The sequence below is a fragment of the Labrus bergylta genome, chromosome 18 (assembly GCF_963930695.1).
Source record: "Labrus bergylta chromosome 18, fLabBer1.1, whole genome shotgun sequence".
In the NCBI taxonomy this organism is placed as follows: Eukaryota; Metazoa; Chordata; class Actinopteri; order Labriformes; family Labridae; genus Labrus; species Labrus bergylta.
The window spans coordinates 10,061,412-10,083,545 of NC_089212.1; the positions used below are offsets into that span (position 1 = coordinate 10,061,412).

The 22,134-nt window shown below is 40.0% G+C and overlaps 1 protein-coding gene across 8 annotated transcripts in view; it reads right to left on the bottom strand.

Moving 5' to 3' along the window:
- Positions 1-22,134, bottom strand: part of ralgapa2 (Ral GTPase activating protein catalytic subunit alpha 2) — a 93,475-nt gene that overhangs the window by 61,058 nt on the left and 10,283 nt on the right. For all 8 annotated transcript variants that reach the window (XR_010669079.1, XM_065966078.1, XM_020645036.3 and 5 more), the window contains exons 2-3: positions 9,086-9,196; positions 8,650-8,699 (exon numbers count right to left, since the gene is read on the bottom strand). Coding sequence is in view for 7 of the 8 variants with exons in the window: in XM_065966078.1 (XP_065822150.1) it covers positions 8,650-8,699; positions 9,086-9,196 (161 nt within the window). In the remaining variant the exon portion in view is untranslated. The remainder of the gene's footprint in view (positions 1-8,649; positions 8,700-9,085; positions 9,197-22,134) is intronic.

The window sequence follows — 22,134 nt, forward strand, 5'->3', positions numbered from 1 at the left end:
TTGTTGGTTTTGAAGTCAATTTCTCTTTATGTGATACTAGAATAAACAGTAGGAAAACAAAAGCTGACTTTGTTTTGGTAGGCGGCACAAAAGCCTTACACATTACCCTTTACTTGGCCTAGCATGTCAGCATATCCCTTTGAAATGGGAAATGTCATCACCTCCCCAACAATCATTTTACAACTCAATTAGAGCTCCCTAACCTTTCAGCAGCCTATCATTATTCTCGAATGCACCGACAGGTTAACTGGGTCCCTCTAGAGAGATGGAAATAAGGCTGAGGGCAGCAGATGTGTGTGCGCGTGCACGCATGATTAGTTAATAGTCAGTGCACTTAGCAAATGACGCCCCAATGGCTCACTCTTCATCAAAACATAATCACTGACCCAATAAGACTTCATGATTGCAATGTAGAGGTCAAGCCTGCCCTTTGCTGCTTTACGTATGAGGCTCTGACCCACTCAACCACACAACCAACTCTGGCTGACATGATACACAGCTCATCTGCCGTTATGTCTGAAAACAAAGAAGCGAGTGATACAGAGCATGACAAAAATGTCCATAAAAGAACTGCAATGATTAATACCTTCAGAAATATGTTCATGACAGAAAAGATTGTTTTTTACTTTACTTCATTCTATTGTTTCAGAGAGCTAAATGATCTGTTTGGAAGTAAATACATGATTGTAACAAAATAGAAGAGGTTTGACAGACGGCATCTAATAACTCTTTTTGTAAATCATTTCACCACATTATGCTGAGAGCTATGGTGGCCCACAAGTCATCTCCTCTTTTGAGTGTCTCAGTTTGTCAACAACTTCCTCCTCTCCTTGTCATCCTCTTTCTTTAACTTTCCATTCTTGTCCTCTGAGAGTAAATCCCGGTTATTATCAGTGACAGCAGAGATACTGAAAGACATACATCACTTTGAGGGGGCACTGGATGACTATCTGTGCTGTTCAATTTCTCTCTGATCCACAGACGTGATGATTTGCGTGTACAAGCGTTGGCTGCACCTTGCTTTTGATCCCACATGGGATTATAACGTCTCCCTACAGGCTCTATACTGAACTCCTTCACAGTCAGTCTCCTTGGAGCAGCAGACACATTATACTAGGGGTAGCACAGCAGGTTGTCCAGCATAAGCCTTTCACTGTGTGTGTGTGTGTGTGTGTGTGTGTGTGTGTGTGTGTGTGTGTGTGTGTGTGTGTGAGCAGACACAATAACACTGTCTTTCTCTCTTCTTACAGAGCACCAGGAAGGGGAGAGTGGGAATGAGATGGAGAAGCTAGCTCAGAAAGACTCCCTGTGGAGCTGGAATGGCGGTAGTAACAATGAGGAATTTACTGGCTGATACGAAGCGAATACATGGACTGAGGGGTTGGTGGAGTTACTCTAATCTGCAGCCATACTCCAGCATAAAGATTGGGGCATTACTGTGGTGCAACTACAGCCTTAACACATTTACATGATCCGCACTTAGGTTTCCAGTCGCAGGCCCTGATCATGCCACAGAATACACTTCCCCAAGAGGTGGTCTTGCAAGGGCTTTATGGCAGAAGCAACAGACATACAGTATTTAAAGATTTTTTTTTAGTAATTTACATAGTGTTTAGGTTTTTGATAAAGAGATTAAAATATCATCTGAGGACAATGTAATCTCTTGAGGGAAAAAAAGACAATGGAGACAAAACTCTCACCTTCTAAAATAAATCCAACTGAGACCCACCCAGACATACGTGTCCTCATCAGAGAGTGTGTAAATCACTTAACAGACAGATTTGATAATGTTGGGAAGGAAATAATATAACGTCATTAAGTTTAAACTTCCTAAATGGGAGTGCCGATAGCTTAGAGGTTAAGTCGAGTGCCTCATTGCAGCTAACGTGGGTTCGAAATCCAACCTCGGCCCTTTGCTGCATGTCTTCCCCTACTCTTTCCTCCCAACATTTCCTGTCTCCCTTCAGCTGTCATATCCAATAAACGCAAAAAAGACCTTTATTGGATTCATTTTATAAAAAAATAATAACTTTGCCCTAAAAGCAACATCCTAAAATAACCATACCCCTGAGAACCTGACAAAGAAAATAAGACCTCAACTCTAAAGTCACTTGTAGGCATCAAAAACCCTTTAAGACAAACATCTCTGCACACCTGCTTTGTTTAAACATGCATAAAAGGGTAAGTCGAAACAGAAAAGCCAGAGCCAACCAGAGTGCTTATTTACATGCTAAGCAAATTTCTTAGCTTGGTCTCATTATTTGTTAGTCAAGTCAATTGGTCAATTTACACAGACAATATATATTGAATAAACTCTCAAATAGAATATCATAAGCCAAAAGCCCTTTTTAACATTTATTTAAGAATGATAAAAAAAAAACAACAACCCTTAAGACATTTTCATTCTCCTCTGTAACCAGTTGGTGGCAGCATCAGAGCATTCAAAGTCCTTCCCATGCATCCAACTGCCACTGAACAGCCACCTTTTTATACTGTAGCATTTCAGCCAAGCTGTAGCAGCTCCTCCAGGACAATTTTTGAATTCATTGAAAATTATTCATTAATAGGCATGTTGCATTTTAGAAACTTGAAAGCTAAACTAAAATTTACACCTGTAAAAATATATTCAAGTGTCAATAAGTTACTTTTCTTACACATTCTATCAAATGTGCCCCAGAAGTTGGTAGCAGAGGCTAAAATATAGCCTTAGAACTCAAAATGAATTTACTCTGTTGGCTTTAGCCCCCTGTTGATAATCTGCCAATCATAACAAGCACTGCATAACGAGGAGGCAAGGAAGAAATCACTTAGCCCTATGGTTCATTTTAATAAAAGTTAGCAAACAAGTAGAGAGCAGCTACAACCTTATGTACATCAAAAGGAGTACAATTACTTTCAACCGGATAGAACAAGACTGTGCTATTAATTAACTACTTACTAATTATCCACTGTTATTTACACCAGGCTCTAATGGTGCATTTCAGAATGGCATTTAAATAAATGAGCATTTAGTTGTATTTGCCATGAGCTATGGCTGGTAGATAATAATATTTCACTCACATGGAGTTGGTCATCATTGTTGAATGCTAGATTTTTGGAAATCTGGGAAAATGCAAACCCATAGAATGAATTATAATATATATAATATAATTAAAAAAGCAATGTGTGCTTAAAGCCACCTTTTCTCCTTTGTAGTTTTCCTATCCAAATGTTTTGTTTGTGTGTGTGTGTGTGTGTGTGTGTGTGTGTGTGTGTGTGTGTGTGTGTGTGTGTGTGTGTGTGTGTGTGTGTGTGTGTGTGTGTGTGTGTGTGTGTGTGTGTGTGTGTGTGTGCGTGTGCGTGTGCGTGTGCGTGTGTGTACGTTCTTGTGATTCTGACATGTTTTTCTCAAACTAGAAACATAATGTTGGGCAGTGGACATCTTAGATTCCTGACTCTAGCATAAATAAAAAGTAAGTAATTCCCATGCCTATTATTTTCTGCAGTTTTCAAATAAACAACAGCTATTTCACAACAGTCCATCAAAAATAACGTTAAGTAGGTTTAATGATGACTGTTGAATGAAGAATTACCCAAAGGCAATTAAGAGGGTTAAGTCTCAGGTCTAAATGCTGGGTTTTTACAGAGAGGATGCCAAGGGGAATTCAAAATGCTGATTCAGGTCCGGATGAGGGACGACAGGTCATCCTAAGGTCATATCCTGGAGAGAAAGAATCTGTGCACAGACTTCCCTGTGAGCTTCATATGTCTCAAAGCTTCCCATAACCTGTCCCATAACCTCAGTGGCACCAGTATCAAAATGCTTACAGACAGCAAGAGGTCATTTACAGCCACACAGGAGTGTAAACAAACCAGGGTCGCTTTAGGCCAGACCAATCTGGTCCTGTGACACAAATAAGAAAAACATGTTTTCTATTACACAGTGGTCTCATGAGGTTTCATTTCTGGAAGCACACCTAGACATTCACTGAAGTGTCTGTCTCAAATGGCAATTTGTCGAAACAGCAGCTTGATTTGACACATGCATAGTTTGAATGCATCTTGACTCCGTTACAAAAACAGTTGTAAAAGAACCACAGACATTGTCCAACCGACAACAACGTTTTCTCAAAGCACTTTTAGTTCTGAAGCTAACTAGAAAAACAAAACTGAAGGGGAACTCCAATACTAAATAGCACAAATAACTTTATTGCATTAGTCTAAAAATCCTTCAAAGGGCTGATGTCTGAACACAGATTTGATTACTTAGGGACAAATCGACTTTTGTATTCGTCTTGGTCTTCACACTTGCACGTCGGAGTTCTCTTGCATGCACTGCCCACCAGGAGTTTTCTGTGACTAAACCCGCTACCTGCCTGCCAGGTCCTGTTACAGCCTCTTCACAGCATGATGTTATCACCAGCACGCTGATTTGTGGTAGGAATTATTTGTCACTGCTCATATGTTATCATTGTACTTGTTTTACTAAACACAGTACTTACTATTATATTTAAAAAAGCTTCAGTATTATTATTACAACGGAGCATTTATTCCTTTAGAGTCTGCCTTCTTACAAATGTTTTCACTCAGAGGAGGCTTTCTAATTGCTGCTCTTCCGTTTTCACTTTTTTTTAACACAAAATGACTCTCACCAAAGTATAAGCCCACTCTAGCTCTCTCTCTCGAGCCGTGTTCACACTTTCACAAAACTCCTGAAAAACTTGTAAAGGTTTTTAGGATGAGCAGCATGTGTGATCACAAATAGCCACATTTTTCAAATCAGACTTAATCCAAAGTTTCTCCTGCCAGGCCCCTAGTATTTTGTTCCGCATGAAGCCTGAGTCAGCTGATGTTACAACGCAGCAGGATATCATCAGGAGAATTCACCTCAAGCGAGTGGGAGGGGGGTTGTGATGTTTATTCCATGTGATCTGTGCATGACCATAGACTGTAAAGCACAGGGCCGTTGCAATCTCCATGCACATAATTGAACAGCTGTTTCATGTTTTCTGGTCGCAAGTCTTTTCTGCTCTTTTCTTGACATTTTGATTCTGTCTAACTACACAAAGCATTGATAAAAAGACAAATACTCTCATTATAGCGCTATATAGCAGAGTGTTTCTTCGTCCGTTACTTCCGCATTATTCTTTCTATTCAAGGGGTCGTCCTCCTTCATTTCTGAAGAGATTTTCAGGAGTGCATATGTGAAAAGGGACTCAGAATCACCTTGTGGTTGCCTCACCTTACGTATGCAACCTAAGCTTTAGTTTTAAGGTAGGTAGATTTACACCTGCTCAATGTTTTCACACTTTCTATGAGTGTTAAGAATAAAGACTAACTTGTAAAGTGTTTCCTACTCTTGTTTCTGTCTTTGCTTGCTGAATTTGTTCCCTTGCCTGCATGAGCTTGTTTTTTTTCCCCAGGGAACTGGCTAACTGGCAGTTTTATAAACACGTGTATTTCTTTTACAGTCACTTGTCACACCCGGATTACCCACAGGTCTTCATGAACTTGATATTCAACTTCTAAAAAAAATTAGAAGTGGCAGAGATGATTTAGGTGTGTCAAAATATGGGTGGTTGAAGTGTTACGCAATGCAGTCATTTCACATTTAAAATCAATGAGACAATGAAACCCCAAATTTGAAATAAGAAAATGAACCTTTTTCTATAATAAAATGAATAAGTTAAAAGTGAAAGAAGGTAAGAATAAATGTTGCCTTCTCATAGAGTTAAGGGCTCTGTCTCTCTGCCAGCTCTGGTGCACAAGCTTACGCTGCATGGTGAATGCCTTGGTGGCAGCAGACACAAAGAGATCTGGGAAGGGGATGGCGGTGGCTGCAGGTGGCGGTGGGGGTGGGGTCTTCCAGCAGAGTTTAGGGGGAGGGAAATAGATCCCCTCCTCTAGATATATATGACTAAAGCAGGCTAAGCATCAAGGCTCATACTCCCCCACAGCTACCCAGTAAAAAGGGGGTCACATACCTTATAATGATAGAAATGTAATCCTAACATAGCAATCTCAAATCAAACACACAAACAGGAGACATGCACACTGCGCTGTCATGGCTGTTTTCCATTCGTAGTCTACTTTACACACTGCTGTTGTGATTGTTCAACTTCTGTGACTAAAACAATAGAAACACTTTAGTGAAAAGTCCTATCGTAAATTGAAAATGTAGGTTTATAATAACAATGCCATCAATTTAAATTCTAATGGGCTATTCATTCATGACTGTTGTTGGAGAGGAGAAAATGTAAATGTACATAAAATCCACATGCCTCATCATATTGTATAGTTCATCTTTAACTGTCCTTTCATTGTGTTACATAATACAGCCTCTACGGTTCCATGATTAATCGTATAATACAGCCAATGATATCATATTCTCGAACACATATGATCAAGCATGAATAATCTAACATTGCATAAGGTAATGTCTGCACAGAGTAGAAGTGCTCTGGATCAAAGGAACTCTGTATCTGTCCTGTACACAGCGCTCAAAGTGAGCTTATCTTCTCAGTGCACGGGTAAGAGCACACAACGTCACAGGCAGGGGCTAAAAGGGGACAAATGAGGGTTAAGCTGCTTTCAATGTTAGTTCTTTTTGAAAAGATGACTCCATAAATATGTAGGAGGCATAAATCCAGGCTTTATTCACAGGTTAGATGACTGGGTACATTTGGATGGACAAGGAAGGTGTGTTGGTGAAGAGTGGAGGGAGTGTGTCATTAAACTGAGAGGGAGAACAAATCTTAATAAACAAATGTAATTAAAGGTCCAATATGTAATATATCTACGGAATTAAATCATTCAATGACCTTACTATATCATCAGACATTAAAGGAACATGCTATGTTGAAGTGCTGGCTTCTCTGTCAACAACGCAGTAGCAAGTATGCCCTCCTTCTGAGTTTTGATTCTGGTGAGAAATAGTCTGTTTTTGTTTTGACCAGAGAAGTAGGCGGTTAAGACAAACCCCACATGGCCATTTTGGACACCTTTCGATGTGCCCGGCCAAGCGTCCAAGTGAATTGGTTCAGATATAACAGATTCTACCCAACCTAAAAAGCCCCAGCATTTTCCTAATAAGCTCTGTGCTTTTGAAAAGATGACTCGGACAGAGAGAGAATAGAGAGAGGTTAGAATGCAGAAAGGTTTCAAGACTGATGCTGAGCTGATTAAACACTGAAGCTTCAGTGTCCACGACATAGCGACCTGCGTGCACATTGACTCAGGGAGGAGTGGGCGTCGGGGAACAGCTCTCTTGAATGTTTTTAATATGGACTGCAGTACCAACTGTAAAAGCTACGTATCAAGATTTACATAATGCTCCTTTAATTAAATGATTATGTTATCTTTCATACTGCAAAGTAACAGTCAGAATTCTAACTTGTATAAATTTTACTAAGACTGACCTGAGTCTCAAAGAAGGCCATCAACATAATGCGCGCACTTAACCGCATTAATAATAAACATTAACGCACTTAAACGCATTAATAAAAAACAATAAGTCCCACTTAGACAGAAAATTATGTTATCTGATACCATTAGAAACAAGTCTAATTGTGCTGTCTGCTTATCTGCAGACATATCTGACAAGCAGGAATCCGTATCAGATAAACAATAGAGTCTGGACTGATGCTAAGGTTACTCTCACATAAGTTGGTCATTTTGCCTGAATCCAAACTGCCAACAATGATTTACTCTATATTGGACGTAATGCAAGGAAGGCAAGGAAGAATTGGGCGGCTGTGGATCAGTGGTAGAATCGGTCGTCTCTCAACCCGGAAGGTCGGGGGTTAGATCCCCAGCTCCTGCGTGTCATGTCCAATGTGTCATTGGGCAAAGCATTTAACCCCCAAGTTGCTCCCACTGCTTCATCAGCGGCATGTGAATGTGCATGAATGGATTATTAATACTGATGGACACTTTACAAAGCCATCAGAGTGTGTGATTGGGTGTGGATTGGTAAGTGTGACCTGCAGTGTTATCAGCGCTTTGAGTAGTCAGAAGAAGTCTGTTTACCATTCATCATTTACCTCCACACAGTGCTTGCAGGTGTTTAGAAAAACTAGGACAAGACAAAGTGTACAAAGAGGGACAAACAGACTGGCCCCCAAACTGCTGCCATTCTTGCAGCCCTGCCCTGAGCAAATGTAACCGGAGATCTGGCTGTTTGTATTGGAAACTGGAGCCGCCTGTGCAGTCAGGTGGGGAAAAAAGGTAAGGGACTTTAACCTGCATGTGCAACATTAGAGTGTTCTGAAAAACACAGGGAGGGGCCACAAAGCCAACAATACCTTCCACACACAGACACAATACATCTGTCCCATGATTTGCATACACACCTAGGTCACTAAGAAATTACCTTAAAGCTATGCACCATGGAAACAATAGTCCCAACCCAGAGTTCAACAGAAAACTGTTTAGGCTGAAGACACCATCAGTGTAAGATAAAAGACACATGTCTGTGCACAGTGTCTCCAGAAGTTTGAATGTGTAAATTTACCATAGGCTTTCACTAAGTAGATGACCTTCACCCATTGGCTAACAAGCCCTATGTGCACACTGTCATGCTGCTCTCCTTATTCTTGCTGGGCAAACCCAGTTTAACATAATTTCATTACGATAACAAGCAACAGAACATCAAAAACACAAACAACTTACTTCAAAAATAAAGAGGATAGAGTCCAGCTCCTCCCTTTGAGATTTGTTCCCTGAAAGATAATGAAAATACTAAGGTTTTTAAACATATAACAGAGGTTATATCACATTAGCCTCATCAATAATGTAATGCTAATATAGGCCATTTGCTGAACACGTATTAATAGAAATGTGTGTTGCCAGGATAGCATACTCCCTGTGGGAATTAATACCCTGCCCCACGTACTTTGAACACAGAGTTATACTAGGCATTTATAGAAATGTCCTCTCTATGAGTTTATGCTCACAACACTGTATACTATGTGGGGCCAGAGGGTAATAAAAGCCCTAGAAGAAACACTTTCCATAAAGAGCAGGGAGAGGGTTAATTATTGAACCAGAAATGATGATAGATGACTGAGTGTGCAGGACACAAACAAGACAAACAGTTTGTACTCACCTTTTTGTTTTAAGTTGCTTTCCAGTGTGATGAAACTTTCATAGAAGATAAAATAAATCTGAGAACAGTTGATTTCAAAGAACCCCTTCAGTTCACTCTTGTCAATGACATCTGTGGGGGAAAAAAGAAACACTTGTTAAAATCAATCTTATTAAAATAAGTTGAATAAATGAAGACAGCAAAAGTCCTCGTTGTTGGGATATGGATCCAATCTGAATCAGGGCAATTAAGTTTATACAAATATATCTTGAAATCACATTCATACTGAAAATGTGTTATTGCATTACAGTTAAATGAGACATTACAACAAAGCACTCTCTAAAATAATCAATAAATGATTATATAGAGGCTTATAATACATCAATATCCATTAAAGCTGCTAAATGGCTCTCTTTTTCATTTAGAAGTGACAATGTTGAACTTCACTGCTGCACAGATCTCTTTTCAATCGCTTCCTGTTTTCCAGTTTACATTTGTTGGACTGTAAGTCAAATTGCTTCTCTTCTATTCTTCACTCAGGCCCACACCTGCAATAAGGGCTGCAGAATAAATCGTTTACAGTGCTCTTGCAATGTAAGCATTTTTTTTTTTTTAAATGTAACTTTTATTTCACGAGGTAATTAACCCATTGAGCTCAAGATCTCTTTGACAAGGGGGACCTGGCCAAGAGGGCAGCAGCACACGTCATAGTAAACATTACATGATAAAGAGACAGTTTACAAACAACAAGTTAAGAGAAAACCTCAATTACAATGTGCAAATTGGTTTACAGATAAAGTGCAGAGTGGTGATTACAATTCAGAAACCCAGACACTGTCCAATTGTCTTTTGTTTTTTGACTTTTAATATCAAGCCAAAGGCTTCAAGCGAATAGAGATCTGCCATTTTCAAGTCCTTTTAGAGAAAGTTCCATGCAGAGGGAGCATCAAAACTGAATGCTCTTTTCCCGAACTCAGCACCGACACGAGGAACAGACAGTTTAAAGACAGTTTATAGCATGCACAGCCGTTACATCACAGGGTGTGGTATGAGAAGGTGGAAAAGTTTAATTTGATGCTGGTGGAAAGGGAACAAAGGATCTCATTTAACATGACCAAACTACAAGAAAAGTCTGTCTGATATCACATTAATCCATTCATCAGAGCACGGCGCTCATAAATGCTGTGGCTACAGAACCTGACTATTCATTGAGCAAATATGCCACTGAATGTAAACTTAGAGAAAATATATATATATGTAGTGCTGCTGGCGTTCATATCTAAGAAAAGACAAGCCCCTTTCACATTTCCAAGACTATTACACAGCGTCAACTGTAAAATGCAGCGTGCAAAATGGTGGGGCCAAATCAATATAGTAACAGAGGCTAAACCGCATCTCTGTAAACAGCGGAGCAGACAGTACAGAGAGTTCTGTGTGTGTGTGTATGTGTCTAATGTTTGTATGTCAAACCTCTATTGCTTTTGCAACGCTCCAACGCTGTGCTAAATCCCTCACGTGGACAACAAATATTATGCTCTTGTGGGTTTCAGTGTAAAAGTACACATTCAGTAGACAGCGGAGCTTTGTTACATTGCTGTTGCAGAATCCCTTTGTCAAAAGAGCTACAGTTACCTTTATCAGAAATGAGTGGCACTAGGCTTGTCACACTGAAGTTGATACACCACTTTGTCATCCATTCTGTTCACAATCTATCCAAGAGTGTTAAGACTTCTTTACCATCCCTTATCTGTTGATGGTGTGATGATGGAAAAATGATTACTCTTAAATGTATACAGTTGGTCTTCCTTTACACAGTTAATGACCAAGAGAAGCACGATATAACATGTCTGTGGAACAACACATCTTGATTTAACCAATATGCTACTGAACTTATGTTCAACAGTTGTGCAGAAATAACTCCACTCCATGTTTTAGACGCTGCTCTACAATATGTTGATGACTGTTTATTTGGGAATTTTCAATAAGTTAGTTGTGATAGTTACTGTTCTGAGCTTGCATGAGTTTGGGGATTATCTCTTGTGGTCATTTGGGTAAGAAGAAGTGTGGTCTGGATCAAGGCCATGCTTAGGTTCACTGATTGCCTTGGGGTGTAGCAGCAATAATTAATGAGGGAATTTGGTGGTACATGTAGAGACACTAAAAAACTGGCACTGGCAAAAAGTCTTCATTTAATGCTTTCATTTGACACACTTCTAGTACTGTGGTAATGAGATAGGCCTGGTCTGAAAAATCAAATCTAGGCCAGGAGGAGCTCTGGCACAATGACAGCAATTAAGATTCACCTTCTGTTGCCATTTTTTTCTACCGCCACATGGCAAATTGGATGACTCCCAGAGGCAGTCCAGCTCATGGGGAGTGCTGGAATGATGAAGTATGTGACAAATACTCAGATGACTTATTTACCCTGAGATTAAAGCAAAGATAATGAAGATGAATTAGCGGAAGATCAGGTAAAAGTAGAGACTGTGCTAAGTTTTAAAAATAATCGACATGGGCAAAATTACGTTGGTTAGAGGTTCTGAATGTTGGTTTCGATTAATTTCCGATTAATTTCCCAGCTCTAAGTAATGGTCAACTGACACTACAGCTATGGCTAACATATTATCTTCCCTTTGTGATACTTTTTCATTGCGAACAACATTAATTTGATGTTACATTTTCCAGTTAACAGAATTGTCACTCAATACACGAAAGAATGCACTGAGAGTGCTCCAGTATTTGGAGGGTGGGTCAGTTTTTATATATCATGCTGCACACACTGCTCACAGGGCCATCTTGTGTACTCCAGCCTTCATACTCACTGCTCCCCATCTGCTCCTAAACCAGCCGCTGGAGCATGACAGATAGAAGGAGAGTCTTAAGGGGGAAACAAAAAATAAATAAATAAAATCAGACCATCTGACAGGGAGCAAGGGTCTCGGACTCTAACCTTCATGGAAAAGGCTAACAAGACAGTGATAAGCCTCCCAGTGGTAGAAGTAAAACAAAGACAGTCAGAATCTGAAATTCAATGTGTATCTGTCATAAAAGGTTTCTCTCAAGTGTGAATAAATTATGTCAGTGTCTGTGTCAAAATGAATAAACAATTTAACTTTACATAGGAATTTGTGTGATGCGACTTACACAAGAACTGTCAGGGTTAATAAATTGGTTCCTTTGGTTACTACTTCAGATATCTCTGAGGAAGCTATTCTAGTAAATAAAAGCAGTTACAACTATAATAGGATAAATTACAGCGAGTGAGGACTAGAATATTTTGTATGAACTGTCAATTACAAACAATGTACTGTGCCAATAATTATCTACTGACCGAGATCTGCTTTTTTCCTGCTGTCTGTTTAAGACCGACTTTTTGGTTTGGTTGAAAAGCATTTTGAAGCACAATATCCAGTGTGACCCTTCACTCAATGGCCTATTCTGACTTCTCAGGTAACAGCATGCGAACATGAAGAGGCAGAACCTGTTCTGCGGGTCCTGGGAATGCAGGGGGTGACACTGTATCCTCTGAACCCAATAAGATAACTTTGTCCTTCAACTGACTCCCCTCCTTCTGCAAGACTCCCATGTCACAGCCAGTAAAACTGCTCTGGATGAACAGCAGCTGAAGACAGTTGAGATCATACAGGACTGCTGTGGTGGTAGAAAATGTAGTTTGTAACACTGGTGACTGTAGCTGAATGAGCTGAAAGCTTAAGCTCTCTTGTCTTCAGAACCCCTCTGTTTAAGGAAGCAAAGTAAAAGCCAAGCTTAAATTATGTGATTCACACAAATTAGCACTTCTTGTAAAATAGAGATAGCTACAGAACTGATGGAAGGGAAAGACAAGGGAGGAAGTAAGGAGTTCTGGGAAACATAGCCAGGTTCATTAACAAATCAAATACCAAGGGTCAATTGTTGCCCAAAATGCTATCCTCTCATTATACGTGCTTAGCAGAGCTAAATACTCAACTTTTGCTCATAAGCTGCCTACACCATAGTAAGCAGGCTTTTTGAAAGGGTTATTTAGTCAGCCTTATTATTAACCAATTATTAACTGCATGAACAATCATCTAGACTGCTGACAGTGATAAAATAAAGATGCAGACCTACAACTTTCCCTAGTGAAATTAATAAACGCATGCCAAACACACCAGCCCTGACAGGTTTGGGTTGGATGACATTATTCCCCATTGTGATAAGTTTCCTGTTAATTGTCAGGGAAGGGCAGATGTTCCAACCCTATGTGACAGGACCAGCTAGAAAAATAATAATGTGCAGACAGAGTTATGGACCAAAATTTCATAGGCGGAAAAAGTAATTGTAATATAACTTTTCTTGTCTTTATGATAACACTGTGTATGTTAACTACACCACAAACCAAAATGCATCTCGATTAAAGGGAGGATGTGTAACTTTTTGATCCAGTAGATGTCGCCCTTAAGCGCTATCATGAAACTAAAACAAACTGCAGTTTTGCTACACCTCTGCCATACTTAAGTCTCAGCTCTCCTCCAGCAGCACACCTCCAACCCCCCTCCACTCAAGTTTGTAAGAAGGAGACACAATTTTCCTTTAATCAAGCAGCAATTGCCTGTGACCTGCATCAGGGCTCCAGAGTGCGACCAATTTAGCGGTAGTAGTGACTGTTTAACTGAATGTGAAATGTAGAACAAGAGACACATTTAGCATTTACACAATTAATGGTTAATGTAGACAGGGTGAGCTGAGACAAGGTCAAACTCCTGGCCTGAATTATTATCCCAGTCCACTCCTGTTATTTGTTATCCCCCATCAGGTACATAAAAAAAACTGAAATCTTTCTGTGAATAACAAGTTTGCTGTAAATTATTTTTTATCTTTTGTTGTTAGCCTTGACAATGGGCATCACACACAGGATATTTAGCAGATTTGTGTCTGTGCACTGGCTTCACCTGTAGCACGTCAGGCAAAACAAACAGGGAGCATTCACTTAAGGACTTTATCTTCAGTAAGCAGTGCTCCCTAACAGATTTGGTTGGCCAAATATACTGCTGCAGACTACAACAAGCAGTAACATTAATAACGTTAAGTTTCTATTGGCGTTTTAAACAGCCACCAGCTGTTACCTGTATGATAAATTCAGACACGGTGAGATGTAACGGAGAAAGATCAAAGCAGCGTTTGAAACAAAGTCACCATACACTAACGACATATCAACACTTAATTACCTGTTTCTCTTAGAAAGTTTGTGAAACACTTTTTCTATTTGTAGAGCAGATTATCTATGGGGCCTTTACGCACTGCTGCCTTCTTTTCACTGAGACTCTGCACAGTGCTATAGGGACAGTACATTTATTTCACAACATGTTGAGACATTTTCCATCGATCCACTGATCACATGCCGCCCAAACCATGGGGGGTTAGATCACGGGTCAAGTGTGATTCATTTCACCACTAGTTGAGTCCCACACAGTATTATATAACCCTATTACATGCCTTGGTACATAACAACTTTACATAATGTAATGACCAAAAAGAGGAAACCACCCATCTGGTTGACAGAGAAGCATAGTTCTGATTTTAAAAACCTTAATTAGTAACTTTTCTGTTGCTTGTTATCGTAATGAAATTATGTTAAACTGGGTTTGCCCAGCAAGAATAAGGAGAGCAGCATGACAGTGTGCACATAGGGCTTGTTAGCCAATGGGTAAAGGTCATCTACTTCATGAAAGCCTATGGTAAATTTACACATTCAAACTTCTGGAGACACTGTGCACAGATCCCTGTTCAAACTTAACCAGCACACAACACATATACTATAAGTACTAACATTAAATGTTCAAAGGTTGTGTTAAACCACTTTCACCTCTTTAGAAACAGACAATGTATGCGTTTATACTGCCTGAAGCAGAGTCATTAATATGCCATCTCACACGCAAAAGCCGTCTAATCAGGCCTTTGATCAGACAGACTCATTTGCATTAGGCTGTGCTGGCTAACACTGCAGGTGCACTAGATTCTTGCCAGAAAGGAGATGAGAAGAGAGAAAAGACTGATACGTTTCTTTGGCAGGATGCTCAGATAAGACACAGAGGAGTCTTTAAGGGTCCCAACAGAGGGATGCCTTGAGGGTACCAACACACAGTGGAACGGTGCTTCCCTTACTTAGTGATGGTTTGCAAACAAAAAAGAACAACGAGGACATATAAAAGACTGCACCAGAACAATCCAAGAGATGATCTCTATTGGGAGTTGTTTGGAAATATGCATGAGGGAGAACCCAAAGGCTACTGACGGGCTAAAACTGCCTTTAAAATGTTGCCTTTAATTGATTAATTAACCTTTTTCCACAGAAATGAAGTTACAAAAAACACATTTAAATGCTAAACTATATTTAAGTCATCTATTCCCCTGAAACTCTCTTATAAATACGTATAATAAAATAGAAAATTGAATGCAACAAACAAAATCCCTTCTTAAATGTACATTATTGACAATTCAACTCTTTAATTGAATGTAATGTTGTTGTAATATTTTCTTTAGTCAAAGAGAAGACACAAGAAGAATAGACGAGACAGTGCTTTGCTAACCATTGCTGGATGAAATGGTTGATATTTGACCACAGTGAAATGAGTTTAATCATAAACTTATTGAAACTAGGAGGGCTGAAAGGAGGACAGGTCTGTCACATGATGCAGTTAACAGTGTTACTGTGCAATAGGTAGCAGGCTGAGCCAAATACAACACAGCTGTTTTTAATTCTGTTGATGTTCTCCAAGATGGGCCAGTCTGGAGATATCGACTATAATTGAGCACTTACAAAGCCAAATTGATGTTCCTTATCAAAGGGCCAATTGGAGCCAAGTCACTCAGTTTTCTCTATTATTATTGCTTCATCTTCTATGGATTGGTTTAGCTTATAGCTAGGCCTGCACTGCACAATTATTTGTATCTTAATTGCAATCACAATTTTGAGCCTTCCCACAATCAGAGAAACAGGTTTCTTATTTACATTTAAATTGTGTAGAAAACTGTTTGTGGTCATTTTGAAAATTTGAAAATGTTGACCCAAGTTAAATCATTGTTTGGTGAAATATCGCGTAATCTCTACCTTATATTAATGGTTGTTTACATACAACGCACACAAACACTCAGCCTGCAGCTTCACTCAGGGGCTGTAGAAGCTACTCCCACCCCCTACTTTGTTTCCTCTTTACCTGCAAACTGTTCTGTTGGCAATATTCATTAACAGTAGCTGACGATCAAATGACCCAACTACATTGTTTTAGTTTCTTTTGACATAGTTTATTTACTGTCGTAACTTTCGATCAACTAGTCAGTTTTGAAATTCAAACAGGAAATAAAGTACACTCAGCATAAGACAGTATAAAAGCAAAAATAAATAAAAAATTAGCTCAACAAAGAACATTTTGCTGAGTGCATCTCTTAGCTTAATTGTTAACTCTAGAAACAGCTACTTCTATATGATCAATGCTCAACTCTTACACTTCAGTTTAAAAACGTTTAATTTGAAAACCTTATAGTTGTTGCTGCTTCCTGTTTGTATGCAAAGCCAGCACAATGCAATGCAATGCTGGATTTTACTACAGATTTGTGGAGCCTTACACATAACACAAACAACAACAACAATATTAGTTATGATAATGAAAATATCCAAATCAGCATCGGTATGCATCGGAATTTGATTGGAACTGAAATATAGTGGATCGGTGCGTCTCTAATTGATAGTTGTGCTTATTGGATGCTAACTTATCCAACGTAGCTCGGATCAGAAATACGTGACTCGTAGTATGTTGTTAATGGCATACTAACAGTCAGATTAGTAGGCAGTATGTAGTATAAACTGCTTGAGTACATAAGAGGCAGTATGTTAGTGGTTTCGGACAAAGCTAGTGATTAACGTAAAGCCAGGCTAAAGTAACAGAGCTAAGAAGGTAGCTTTACTTAAGACAATATGGGCTACAAAATACAGTTAGGCAGTCTGTAACAACTAGACATTCTTTAAAATGTCAACAAGTTTGTGATGTCGCTTATGGAGTAATGGGAAGTTCAGGGAAATATTACAGCAAGGTTACATCTTAAGTCTTATGATCCAACTTTACTCAAAGTGCATTAAACAAATCCTAGAAGTAGAATCATTTCAGTATAGAATCACTATGAAAAGGGCTTTCCTGTAATCATAACACTTTGGTGCATTTAATTTCATTATGCCTCTGAGCCATATGCTGCATGAATGCCTCTCAACTTAGAGTCGGTGTCTAGCTGTGTAACAGATTGTGGCCTATGGGTCTACACAGCGCATGGTGTGAAAGACTAGTGGCAGAACTGACCTGACCTTAGCTCAGCTTGAGCTCACACAAGAGAGTGGCTTATCTCAGCAGCTTAGCACTGTAGAGCTGTTAAACTGGCAACTTTCACTATTCCTCCTCAAAGAACCCTTAAATTCCAATCTTTGTCAACGCATGGGTGATTTTTGCCAATCTAAAAAAATATGAATTCTAGATTTTAGGGACGTTACATGGGAGGCTGACAATATTCAACAATAGAGCAAAATACAACAACAAACTTCTTGCTTTTGGTTTAAGAAGCTTTTGCTTTTATTGCCCCTACAAATGGAAGGGTTCCCCTACCCCAAACTAAACCTCCCATCCCTCCCAAAATATTTATGGAATTTACGAAATTCATTTTCATCCGTTATATTTCAGTGTAGGCCTGGGCAATATGACAAAAAATGTTATCACGATAAAAAAATTCATGTCAGTCGATATCGATAATTGCCAATAATTATTTCTTTCAAATTTAAAAGCTGATTTTTGTTCCTGAGTGAAAGTTGAAGAAACCAGATGGTAAATTATGGTTTAATTATTCTTTAATGAAAGAACATGACAAACTGTAATTAAACAGAAACATTTCACCATCATAAGCTCAGTGCACGGAGCTGGAAAACCCTGATATGACAGTTTGCTGCTGGGGAGTCACAATTACTGGCCCGCTGCTTACTGAGGGTCAACACCATAGACTGTTTATATTATTTACAATACGGTCCACACTACCACTCATTTCAGACGTTTGGATGTTTATTTCCTTCTGTGTTTTAATGGGTCATATTGTTTCAAATGGGGGAAAAGTGAGTGTTAGCTATTTTAGCTGCACTTCTCTTCTGCCAGACTACAGCACGGAGCGGTCACACTGGCCAAACGAACTGGACTTGAAGCGTGCTTCGGCACGGTACGCATGGCCTGTGTGACCGCGCCCTTAATTGACACACGAGTAAAGCATGCAGCTCTGATAGTGCAAAAATAATAGTGAAGACCAATAGATCCATATTTTACAACACTGTGATTTTAATGTTGTTTAAAAATTACCTATTTCTGATGATCTGGAAAGATTGTTGTTTGATAATATTAGTCGTACAACAGACCACAAGTCTCATGAGTCAGGTCACAGATCTTTGTCACAGGTCATATCATACGTGCCAGAAGTGGCACTCCGCTCTGCTTCATTCCAAATACGCACCAAGGCTTTTATTTTGACGGCGCCAGCTCTACAGAATGGATCGACCCAGACAGTAAGTCCGACAAGGAAACACACAGAGGATCAATTTATAAAAAAATAAAACACAATATACAACCATTCGATTGTGTATTCCATCACTTTATCAAAATGATGCCAAAACAGGCACCAAACAAACCTCAGAAAGACCAAGCAACATCAGGGCATGAATTTCAGTGTGGTATTGCAGGAATCGAGCACAAAACATTAAATTCCTGCAAGTCTTCCTTTCATAATGCGAGAAAACTCTTGCATAAATTAATACACTTCCAATGCTTTTTATAGTTCTCTGTAGAGCCGTTTTCACATATGCACTACGGATAATATCTAGATAACTACAGGAGGACTGCTCCGGACGACCTAGGCATTCACATATGCTCCTCACAGCTGGAGACTAGGTAAGACGTGACGTAAAAAAAACAACGCGGAAGTAGCAGCCGTAGCAACAGAGTCCGCTACACGACGCTATAATGAGAATATTTGCCTTTATATCAATGCTATGTGTAATCCATTGGAATGACAACATCACTAAAGAGCGGAGAACAACATACTGAGGAACAGAAAACAGAATGCAGCCGTTTAATTACGTGCACGGAGATCGTAGTGATCGTGTGCAGACACTTTATGCACCGTGCAGCAGTGTATATAAACGTCACTGGGGTCCCATTGGCTAGAGGTGAATCCTCCGGAGTATATGCTTTCCTCCTTCTCCTCAACACACACGTGAATACACACATGCATGTGGGCAGGTGAGCATTGAATAGCATAGGCGACTGTGTGCATGGTGTGCTTCACAGACTATAACTGAGCTGTCCACCCAGGTATAGTTGCAGACAAGGATTTTTATTTTCTTTATCAACATAAGATTGCCATCCACCATTGATAAACTAATGGGCAGTCTCCTTTTTGTTCGCACTCCTCGCATCCGTGTTGCAAGCATAGGCTGTTTTCAAAACTGCGTACTATACTACTAGTACGTACTAATTTGGCCAAAATGCAGTATGCAGTATGCAAACAAATGCGAGATCCGCAGTATGCCAAAAATACCCGGATGTCATACTGATTCTGGAAAAATGTACAGTATGCATTGGACCAGTCTACCTCGCGTACTGTCTCCCAGAATGCAAAGCGCCAGGTAAATATTTACAGTCAGAGAAATGGCGAAGCGCAGTATTTCCACGGCGGCTGAGACTGAATATAAATATAAGTACCAATTACCAGACAACATTTGTCATCATTTGCTTTTGTTTCATTATAATAACGTATAATTTTTATTTGGTTAACATTATAATTTGGGCCCTTAACAAACGTCAAGCTGGCGTATAATGAAGTTATGCCTGCTAACGTAATGCTAAATATCACAACAACAGCAACGCTAGCATGCCGTCACCATATATACACAGGCAACTTTACTATTACGCCAACCTAATGTATATTTATTAAATTAATTAAGGGACAGAACAGGACACAGAGGCCCTTATCCGTTGGCGAACCGCCAACGCAAAGCCTGTTCAGTGGCCGCAGGAATGCAGCTCAAAAGGGATTTGAGTAAGTGGACGGTAAGTTATTATTGTTGTTAAGTGAACTTAGCTGCTAGGTAAGTTCACTTATCTACAGAAAGTAGTGTGATAAAGTTACATCTTCGGAGGTACCAGTGTTCTCATACAAAAAGGCTTTTACTGTTGTGTTGTGATAGAGAGTTTGTGAAAGAGCATTCCCTGGTGGGGAAAGTGGACAAAAATACAAGGTAGGGATAAGTAAGCTGCTGCCTTCCAAAGGTGTTAGATCACCTGCAATGACTTTAATTTTGCCTTTACACAAGCTGTGTGTGTGTGTGTGTGTGTGTGTGTGTGTGTGTGTGTGTGTGTGTGTGTGTGTGTGTGTGTGTGTGTGTGTGTGTGTGTGTCAGGAACTGAAGGCCCCCTGAACGGGAGTGAGCACGGAGGGAGGAGCGGCCACCGCTGCATCCTGGAAATGGTATGCCCTGATGGACGAAGCACTGGGCTGGAGGCCTTCAGTAACGCCTCTGGTCACCATTGACTCATCAGGCCAGGATGTAGTGGTGGTCTCTCCTCCCTCCCCTCAGGCAGGTGAGTGTTCCGTTCCGGCACGGAGCAGAAGAGAGCCGGAATGGATTAAAATACTGAAGCAGTTGAATGAGAGGGATGAAGAAAGGGAGAAGCATTGGATGGAGAAGGAGCAAAGGCGAGAGAGAGGGGCACTGGACAGAGAGGAAAGGAAGGAGAAGGAACAGCTGGAGAGAGAAGAGAGGAGGGAGAGAGAGTGGAGAGAGTGGCTGGAGAGGAGGGAACGGGAAAATTCAGAAAGGGAGGCAGAGAGACAAAGGGAATTGATGGAAATTGTTGAAATTGTTTAAATTAAAAAGCAAAAAGGAATGTGTGGAGGAATGATTAAAATTTTAATAAAGTAGTTCCATATTTTTGTAGTGTCACTACTTAGGTCACATACGCTTAAGCGTTCTGAAAAGTAAACAGCTAATTATCCTATATTATTTATAAAATCTGCCTGTATTCATCTCTGAAATACTTATATTCTGCCCATATAAGGGTGGATGAGCCAAACAGTCCTGGGTAAAATAATATATTTCAAATGAATGGTGAACCACCATTATATCTTCACATTTTTTTCTGTACAAAAATGACTGAAGCAAAATGTGAAACAGGCACTTTTATTAACAGAAAATGCAATGTGAACATGCTCATGAAAAATTATATTAGTGAACAAACAAAACCTAAATCGCCATAAATACAAGTAGTGGAAATGAAAATATATATATTAATAGGTATGGTCCTCCAGGGCTTGGATGACCCCAATAGGTGCAGAAACTTCTGCTGCCAGCCTGTTCCTCATTATTTCCTCGGGCATTTGATCATCAAGGTGGTTCGGGTGGTCATCACCCTGGTCATGGAAGGCCCCCTCCTCCACCTCTGGCTCGACCAAATCCCCATTGTTGATGGAGAGGTTGTGGAGGAAGGCACAGGTCGACACCACCGGGTTGGCTTGATCTACAGGAAAAAAATCAAGTTTAATGTAGCTGTATAATGAAAAAAAACATGATTGAATAGCTTGCATTACGCTGCTCTTCACTTTTGTTTTCATTATTGTCTTAGAATGTCCATACCTGTATTACTTTGCTGCTTATATTTAATAGCCACTGCTCTGCACTTATTCAACTAGTGTGTTAATTTACACATTAATGCTGTCTCTCACCTCCAGGGCCTTGAGGAAGATGCTGCGCCACCGCGTCTTCATCATGCCAATCGCCTTTTCCACCACACACCGTGCTTTGGCATGATGCCGGTTGTATCATGCATGAACATGGTTTTGCACCGGCTCCTTGAATGGGGTCATCAGGCTGATTGGTGCAGCCAGGCAGGGATACCCCCCATCCCCAACAATACACCAGCCATGAGGGGGGTACAGTCGGTTTACATATAGAGAACTCCACCACAGGACCCTGGCATTGTGGACAGAGCCCAGAAGTCCTGTGAACAAGG